Consider the following 10,000-nt stretch of genomic DNA (forward strand, 5'->3'; position numbering starts at 1 on the left):
TTCATGCTGTCGTCTGTCAGCTGGTGTCAGGACGTTTCAACACATCTGTGGTTATTGTTGAGTCTTATGAGCCACGATGAGGTCGTATCGATCAGACCAAGCTTTTCAAATATTTTCCCACCACAAAGGAACCAGTTTTAACTCGAAAGTAATCCGACAAACATGAAACGGCACAAACTAAACGTGTGAGGAGGGCTGGATATCAGGAATCATCAAGTCAGAGGAGTTCCCACATCTTTATCTTGGTGTTTAAGGAGGAAAAACACTTCAAAATAAAAGCCCCAACAGAGAGAAGCAACATTTTTCTTCCAAAAAAAAAGAAGCTGTGTGAGAGTTGGTGCTTCAAAATAAAAGCTGTTCTGGATAAACAGAGCGCCAAAATAAGAAGACTACTTCAAAATAAAAGGTCACCCTCGCAGCCACAGGTTGAAGGTAAAAAAGTGAGGCTTCAAAATAAGAGCGTTCCAGAGGAGAAACAGAAAACGAGACGTTTAGTTGTTGGTTTGATTTATACATCACATCATGTAGTGCGTATACAACGTCGTACCAGACGGACTCTCTGAGGACCAGGACCCTGAGAGACTCTCTGAGGACCAGGACCCTGAGAGACTCTCTGAGGACCAGGACAGACTCTCTGAGGACCAGGACCCTGACAGACTCTCTGAGGACCAGGACCCTGAGAGACTCTCTGAGGACCAGGACCCTGACAGACTCTCTGAGGACCAGGACCCTGAGAGACTCTCTGAGGACCAGGACCCTGAGAGTAATGTTTGCGAGACCTCCAGCTGATCCTCCTTCCTGTCTGAGGTTTTATTTCAGCACCAGCGTGGCCTCAGAGCCGTCCTTCCTCTTCAGATACAGGCCGTAGCTCAGGTGGTGTTCTCTCCTCAGGAAGGCGTAGAAATAATCCGACACCAGCAGAATCTGTGAAGAACAAACATCAACATGAAGATGTAAAGAAATCACAAAATGATTGATTTCAATAAAAGTATGATGATGTAAATGGACCATAATGTACTAAATGAACATCATGCTGTATTGAAGAAGACTTGAAACTAGAGATTGAGACCATAAACTCATGTTTACAATGTTTACTGAGGGAATAAATCAAGAGAGAAGTAGAGTCATTTTCTATAGACTTCTATACAACCAGAGGAGTCGCCCCCTGGTGGACACTAGAGAGAATGCAGCTTCAACACATGAAGCACTGACTTCACTTTAATGAACTGGAGGTTTGTGTCTGAGTCGGAGCCAGCAGCCGGTTAGCTTAGCTGAGCACAAAGACTGGAAACGGTGAGAAACAGCTCGCCCTCTGAAGCTGAAATAATGTTTCTCTACAACTGAAGACTTATTTGCGGACTACATCTCGGGAGGGATCAGGAGCTCATTCCCCTTCCGGGACGTCCCACCTGAGCCACGTTGAACAGCAGCGTGATGGCGTAGTAGAAGTTGGAGTTGGCGCTGCCGGCGTAGATCCAGAGGTGCCAGAGGACCGGGAACAGAGCGGAGCAGGCGAGCAGGACGCAGGACACCAAGAAGATGTTCCTCAAGACTGAGAGACCAGGAGAGAGAGACCTGGTTATCATACCAGTCTACATAGCATGGAGGGTCTGAAACACTGATAGAAGAATATGACACAGATAAGATCGAATATTTTACATTTAAAGTAAAGTAGTAATCTGGAATATTTTCCGAAATGTCTGTTGGGAGGGAACACAGTGCAGTTACATCTTATCACCACTGGGGCCTCCAAAGAGAACCAAACCAAATCTTTGAGATTGTGACTTCAGTTTAGCTACATATACTGTTGCTGGGCAACTTAACGCGTTATCGCATTCATTAATTAACGGCAACAATTATTTTATCGTGCATTAACACAGTTTTTTTTAAATGCAATAAACACCGTTGATGCACCAAATCACCCAAACAAGCGGTGGAGGAAGTCTTCGGACTACGTGGATGCAGCGTGTGGGAGAAGTAGAGAAACTAAAGCAACACAAGCTAACAGATGCTACAAAGAAGTAGAGACAAACTAAAGCAACACAAGCTAACAGATGCTACAAAGAAGTAGAGACAAACTAAAGCAACACAAGCTAACAGATGCTACAGAGCAGTAGAGACAAACTAAAGCAACACAAGCTAACAGATGCTACAGAGAAGTAGAGATAAACTAAAACAACACAAGCTAACAGATGCTACAAAGAAGTGGAGACAAACTAAAGCAACACAAGCTAACAGATGCTACAGAGAAGTAGAGATAAACTAAAACAACACAAGCTAACAGATGCTACAGAGAAGTGGAGATAAACTAAAGTAACACAAGCTAACAGATGCTACAGAGAAGTGGCGATAAACTAAAGCAACACAAGCTAACAGATGCTACAGAGAAGTGGAGATAAACTAAAGCAACACAAGCTAACAGATGCTACAAAGAAGTGGAGATAAACTAAAGCAACACAAGCTAACAGATGCTACAGAGAAGTAGAGATAAACTAAAGCAACACAAGCTAACAGATGCTACAAAGAAGTGGAGACAAACTAAAGCAACACAAGCTAACAGATGCTACAGAGAAGTAGAGATAAACTAAAGCAACACAAGCTAACAGATGCTACAGAGAAGTGGAGATAAACTAAAGCAACACAAGCTAACAGATGCTACAGAGAAGTGGCGATAAACTAAAGCAACACAAGCTAACAGATGCTACAAAGAAGTGGCGATAAACTAAAGCAACACAAGCTAACAGATGCTACAGAGAAGTGGAGATAAACTAAAGCAACACAAGCTAACAGATGCTACAGAGAAGTGGCGATAAACTAAAGCAACACAAGCTAACAGATGCTACAGAGAAGTGGAGATAAACTAAAGCAACACAAGCTAACAGATGCTACAGAGAAGTGGAGACAAACTGCAGGTGAGTGTTGTGGAAGATGTCGGTCTGAGGAACGTTCTCAAGCTGCGTTCACGTCGCGTTTGGTGTGAACGCAGCTTTAGGATCTCAGCGAATGACGTCACGTATGAGCCTCAAGACGCACCGTCAGCAGAAGAACACACGAGTTGTGTTAAAGGAGAGGACGACTAAAGCCACGCGTTACACACACACACTGAGCACAGATATAGAAGAGATAGAACTGCTGCTGTGTGAAGAGAATACTGCTGCTAACAACAACCTGATGTGTTTAAAGTGTTCACACACAATGTTATTGCCCTTTTGCTCATATAGCAGTACTTTCAAAATAAATAAATATATATATATATATATATATATATATATATATATATATATATATATATATATATGTCTATATATAAATATATCTATCTATCTATCTATCTATATATATTATAGGAATAAGTATTTATTATTAATATGTGTACTGATCATCTTTATCACAAGAAAATACATTCTGCATGAATTAAAGCTCATTTCCAGGTTGGAAGGTAAACATCAGTCGTGGATCAGAACCAGAGAACACCTGCTTCTCACGAGTTATACGCTAAATGTTACGTTATGATATTTAATACATAAACTACTTTCATATATACACCAACATTGAATACACACTCACATCGGTGCAGGTGGCTCCACACAGGGAGGAAGGCCATGTAGAGAGAGATGTCTCCCACAGTGGGGTAGGACTTAAAGATGGAGATCACAGCTAACTGCATGAAGATCAGGAACACTGGATGATCCCTGAGACACAGACAGCAGGACAGACAGAGTCAGTGAGTACAGAGACAGTGAGGACAGACAGAAGGACAGACAGACAGTGAGGACAGACAGTCAGAAGGACGGACAGAGTCAGTGAGGACGGACAGACAGTGAGGACAGACAGAGTCAGTGAGGACAGACAGAGTCAGTGAGGACAGACAGAGTCAAGAGTCAGTGAGGACAGACAGACAGTGGGGACGGACAGTCAGTGGGGACGGACAGACAGTGGGGACGGACAGAGTCAGTGAGGACAGACAGAGTCAAGAGTCAGTGAGGACAGACAGACAGTGAGGACAGACAGACAGTGAGGACAGACAGAGTCAGTGAGGACAGACAGAGTCAGTGAGGACAGACAGTGAGGACAGACAGACAGTGAGGACAGACAGAGTCAGTGAGGACAGACAGACAGAAGGACAGACAGTGAGGATAGACAGAGTCAGTGAGGACAGACAGACAGTGAGGACAGACAGAGTCAGAAGGACGGACAGACAGTGAGGACAGACAGACAGTGAGGACGGACAGAGTCAGTGAGGACAGACAGACAGTGAGGACAGACAGACAGTGAGGACAGACAGTCAGAAGGACGGACAGACAGTGAGGACAGACAGTGAGGACAGACAGACAGTGAGGACAGACAGAGTCAGTGAGGACAGACAGACAGTGAGGACAGACAGACAGTGAGGACAGACACAGACAGTGAGGACAGACAGTGAGGACAGACAGACAGACAGTGAGGACAGACAGACAGACAGTGAGGACAGACAGTGAGGACAGACAGAGTGAGGACAGACAGACAGTGAGGACAGACAGACAGTGAGGACAGACAGAGTCAGAAGGATGGACAGACAGTGAGGACAGACAGAGTCAGTGAGGACAGACAGAGTCAGTGAGGACAGACAGACAGTGAGGACAGACAGACAGTGAGGACAGAGAGTCAGAAGGACGGACAGAGTCAGTGAGGACAGACAGACGGATAGACAGACAGAAGGACAGACAGACAGTGAGGACAGACAGAGTCAGTGAGGACAGACAGAGTCAAGAGTCAGTGAGGACAGACAGACAGTGAGGACAGACAGACAGTGAGGACAGACAGAGTCAGTGAGGACAGACAGTGAGGACAGACAGACAGACAGTGAGGACAGACAGAGTCAGTGAGGACAGACAGACAGTGAGGACAGACAGACAGACAGTGAGGACAGACAGACAGTGAGGACAGACAGAGTCAGACGGACAGACAGACAGTGAGGACAGACAGACAGTGAGGACAGACAGACAGTGAGGACAGGCAGACAGTGAGGACAGACAGACAGTGAGGACAGACAGACAGTGAGGACAGACAGAGACAGTGAGGACAGAGACAGTGAAGACAGACAGTCAGTGAGGAGAGACAGTGAGGACAAACAGTCAGTGAGGACAGACAGACAGAGGACCTACTTGAGCTTGATGGACAGAGGGACGGTGTAGAAGAAGACGTTGATCTGGAAGACGCAGAGGAAGAAGAGGCGGAAGTGTTCAAACATCTCGGCGAAGAAGTACCAGAAGAGTCCGATGTTGGGGGTCAAGTCTGGTACTGAGAGACTGGGGGGGGGGGGGGGGGGGGAGACATGCATATGATGACAATAACTCATCAGCGCTCTCTGGTGGACAAACGGTAATGTTTCTACATTCCTTCAACTCATCGGCGACGTGTATACTGTTTACACGTACAGAGAGCACTTGTTTGGTTGATTTATTGTTGAGATGTGAAATAAAATGTTCTTTTACAAATGTTTCTTCACATAACTTTAAGTTCTGCTCAGAGATCTGATACCAGCTCAAGGTACCAGACTCCTCCTGTCTCAGGTCTAACATGAAGGAATAAACCAGCTACAGGTCCGTGATGCGTGTTCACGTCTTCACAGAGACCTGGATCCATGGTGGTGCAGGATCAAGATGCACCCGACAGGTGGACCCCAGGACAGAGACCAGGACTCCAGTAGACCAGAGGACTCTGTGTTCACATGAGGATGCTTGGTGCTCAAACATTGAAAATAATATTGAAAGATGATTTTATAACATTAAATATGACGATGTCGGACATTTTATCTGCTCAGATAATAGTTTTTGTTGTTGTTTACCTACTTTATGATGCCAATTCATTATTAATGCACCACAGGAATGTAAAGCTGTGTTTATCACGTGTTTGTTATAACCTGTGTTACAAAAGGACAATAAATTATCTTTCAATCCTTGAATTCTTCTAAAACTTTAATCCAACGTCAGTAAAATTAATGATTTAATAAAATCTATTCAATATATGGCCATTACTCATGATGTTATTGTGAAGGTAATACAATGTGTTAAATCCAAGATATTGTGTGTTTCTTTGTCTTCACTGCACGTCTGTGATCTCCAGTTTCCACGATTGGACGATATGAAAATAGATTTATTATTATTATGATTATAACTTGTTGTGATAACTGCACACAGACTGGATGTCTCGGTGGTCACTCACATGAAGCCGTAGACAGACGGCAGGTAGTCCCAGGAGCCCAGCAGGAAGAAGGAGAGGCAGACGATGACGAAGAGGCTGCCCAGGTACATGAAGGAGTACTGAGCTACGAACCACCAGAAGCTCCACCGCTGCAGGTTCACGGGGATGTACTGACGCTGAGGGAGGACAGGAAGAGACCATCAGAGAGACGTGAGGAGACAAGGACACTTTAAACTCTCTACACGCCTGGATGAGGTAGACCCTTTAAACTCTCTACACGCCTGCATGAGGTAGACCCTTTAAACACTACACACCTGCACGAGGTAGACCCTTTAAACACTACACACCTGCACGAGGTAGACCCTTTAAACACTACACACCTGCACGAGGTAGACCCTTTAAACACTACACGCCTGCATGAGGTAGACCCTTTAAACTCTCTAAACACCTGCATGAGGTAGACCCTTTAAACTCTCTAAACACCTGCATGAGGTAGACCCTTTAAACTCAACACACCTGCATGAGGTAGACCCTTTAAACTCTACACGCCTGCACGAGGTAGACCCTTTAAACACTACACGCCTGCACGAGGTAGACCCTTTAAACACTACACGCCTGCACAAGGTAGACCCTTTAAACTCTCTAAACACCTGCATGAGGTAGACCCTTTAAACTCTCTAAACACCTGCATGAGGTAGACCCTTTAAACTCTCTAAACACCTGCATGAGGTAGACCCTTTAAACTCAACACACCTGCATGAGGTAGACCCTTTAAACTCAACACACCTGCATGAGGTAGACCCTTTAAACTCTACACGCCTGCACGAGGTAGACCCTTTAAACACTACACGCCTGCACGAGGTAGACCCTTTAAACTCTACACGCCTGCACAAGGTAGACCCTTTAAACTCTACACACCTGCACGAGGTAGACCCTTTAAACACTACACACCTGCACGAGGTAGACCCTTTAAACTCAACACGCCTGCACGAGGTAGACCCTTTAAACACTACACGCCTGCACGAGGTAGACCCTTTAAACTCTACACGCCTGCACGAGGTAGACCCTTTAAACACTACACGCCTGCACGAGGTAGACCCTTTAAACTCTACACGCCTGCACGAGGTAGACCCTTTAAACTCTACACGCCTGCACGAGGTAGACCCTTTAAACTCTACACACCTGCACGAGGTAGACCCTTTAAACACTACACACCTGCACGAGGTAGACCCTTTAAACTCTACACACCTGCACGAGGTAGACCCTTTAAACTCTACACACCTGCACGAGGTAGACCCTTTAAACTCTACACACCTGCACGAGGTAGACCCTTTAAACTCTACACGCCTGCACGAGGTAGACCCTTTAAACTCACTACACGCCTGCACGAGGTAGACCCTTTAAACTCACTACACGCCTGCACGAGGTAGACCCTTTAAACTCTACACACCTGCATGAGGTAGACCCTTTAAACTCTCTACACACCTGCACGAGGTAGACCCTTTAAACTCTACACACCTGCACGAGGTAGACCCTTTAAACTCTACACGCCTGCACGAGGTAGACCCTTTAAACTCTACACGCCTGCACGAGGTAGACCCTTTAAACTCTACACGCCTGCACGAGGTAGACCCTTTAAACTCTACACACCTGCATGAGGTAGACCCTTTAAACTCTACACACCTGCATGAGGTAGACCCTTTAAACTCTACACACCTGCATGAGGTAGACCCTTTAAACTCTACACACCTGCACGAGGTAGACCCTTTAAACTCTACACGCCTGCACGAGGTAGACCCTTTAAACTCTACACGCCTGCACGAGGTAGACCCTTTAAACTCTACACGCCTGCACGAGGTAGACCCTTTAAACTCTACACACCTGCATGAGGTAGACCCTTTAAACTCTACACACCTGCATGAGGTAGACCCTTTAAACTCTACACACCTGCACGAGGTACACCCTTTAAACTCTACACACCTGCATGAGGTAGACCCTTTAAACTCTACACACCTGCATGAGGTAGACCCTTTAAACTCTACACACCTGCACGAGGTAGACCCTTTAAACTCTACACACCTGCATGAGGTAGACCCTTTAAACTCTACACACCTGCATGAGGTAGACCCTTTAAACTCTACACACCTGCATGAGGTAGACCCTTTAAACTCTACACACCTGCATGAGGTAGACCCTTTAAACTCTACACACCTGCATGAGGTAGACGCTTTAAACTCTACACGCCTGCACGAGGTAGACCCTTTAAACACTACACGCCTGCACGAGGTAGACCCTTTAAACTCTACACGCCTGCACGAGGTAGACCCTTTAAACACTACACACCTGCACGAGGTAGACCCTTTAAACTCTACACGCCTGCATGAGGTAGACCCTTTAAACTCTACACGCCTGCATGAGGTAGACCCTTTAAACACTACACACCTGCACGAGGTAGACCCTTTAAACACTACACACCTGCATGAGGTAGACCCTTTAAACTCTACACACCTGCACGAGGTAGACCCTTTAAACTCTACACACCTGCATGAGGTAGACCCTTTAAACTCTACACACCTGCATGAGGTAGACCCTTTAAACTCTACACACCTGCACGAGGTAGACCCTTTAAACTCTACACACCTGCACGAGGTAGACCCTTTAAACTCTACACACCTGCATGAGGTAGACGCTTTAAACTCTACACGCCTGCACGAGGTAGACGCTTTAAACTCTACACGCCTGCATGAGGTAGACCCTTTAAACACTACACACCTGCACGAGGTAGACCCTTTAAACTCTACACGCCTGCATGAGGTAGACCCTTTAAACTCTACACGCCTGCATGAGGTAGACCCTTTAAACACTACACACCTGCACGAGGTAGACCCTTTAAACACTACACACCTGCACGAGGTAGACCCTTTAAACACTACACACCTGCACGAGGTAGACCCTTTAAACACTACACACCTGCATGAGGTAGGCCCTTTAAACTCAACACACCTGCATGAGGTAGACCCTTTAAACTCTACACACCTGCATGAGGTAGACCCTTTAAACTCTACACACCTGCACGAGGTAGACCCTTTAAACACTACACACCTGCACGAGGTAGACCCTTTAAACTCTACACACCTGCATGAGGTAGACCCTTTAAACACTACACGCCTGCACGAGGTAGACCCTTTAAACTCTACACACCTGCATGAGGTAGACCCTTTAAACACTACACGCCTGCACGAGGTAGACCCTTTAAACACTACACACCTGCACGAGGTAGACCCTTTAAACTCTCTACACGCCTGCATGAGGTAGACCCTTTAAACTCTCTACACGCCTGCATGAGGTAGACCCTTTAAACTCTCTACACACCTGCATGACGTAGACCCTTTAAACTCTCTACACACCTGCATGAGGTAGACCCTTTAAACTCTCTACACGCCTGCACGAGGTAGACCCTTTAAACTCTACACACCTGCATGAGGTAGACCCTTTAAACTCTCTACACGCCTGCATGAGGTAGACCCTTTAAACTCTACACACCTGCATGAGGTAGACCCTTTAAACTCTACACTGCTACATGAGGTAGACCCTTTAAACTCTACACACCTGCATGAGGTAGACCCTTTAAACTCTACACACCTGCATGAGGTAGACCCTTTAAACTCTACACACCTGCATGAGGTAGACCCTTTAAACTCTACACGCCTGCACGAGGTAGACCCTTTAAACCAGGGGTGTCAAACATACGGCCCGCGGGCCGGACCCGGCCCACCACGTCATTTTATGTGGCCCACGAATCCGCCAGCAAAAAAAA

At 46.0% G+C, this 10,000-nt stretch overlaps 1 protein-coding gene across 1 annotated transcript in view; it reads right to left on the reverse strand.

Annotated features, from left to right (window-relative positions):
* The window catches only part of pigu (phosphatidylinositol glycan anchor biosynthesis, class U), a 16,660-nt gene that overhangs the window by 671 nt on the left and 5,989 nt on the right, over positions 1–10,000 (reverse strand). Inside the window, exons 8-12 of the mRNA XM_079266386.1 lie at positions 6,205–6,359; positions 5,145–5,288; positions 3,568–3,692; positions 1,410–1,552; positions 1–924 (exon numbers count right to left, since the gene is read on the reverse strand). The exon at positions 1–924 is cut by the window's left edge and continues 671 nt beyond it. Of these exons, the coding sequence (XP_079122512.1) occupies positions 811–924; positions 1,410–1,552; positions 3,568–3,692; positions 5,145–5,288; positions 6,205–6,359 (681 nt within the window). The 3' untranslated portion in view covers positions 1–810. The remainder of the gene's footprint in view (positions 925–1,409; positions 1,553–3,567; positions 3,693–5,144; positions 5,289–6,204; positions 6,360–10,000) is intronic.

The sequence above is a fragment of the Melanostigma gelatinosum genome, assembly GCF_949748355.1.
Source record: "Melanostigma gelatinosum genome assembly, chromosome: 3".
In the NCBI taxonomy this organism is placed as follows: domain Eukaryota; kingdom Metazoa; phylum Chordata; class Actinopteri; order Perciformes; family Zoarcidae; genus Melanostigma; species Melanostigma gelatinosum.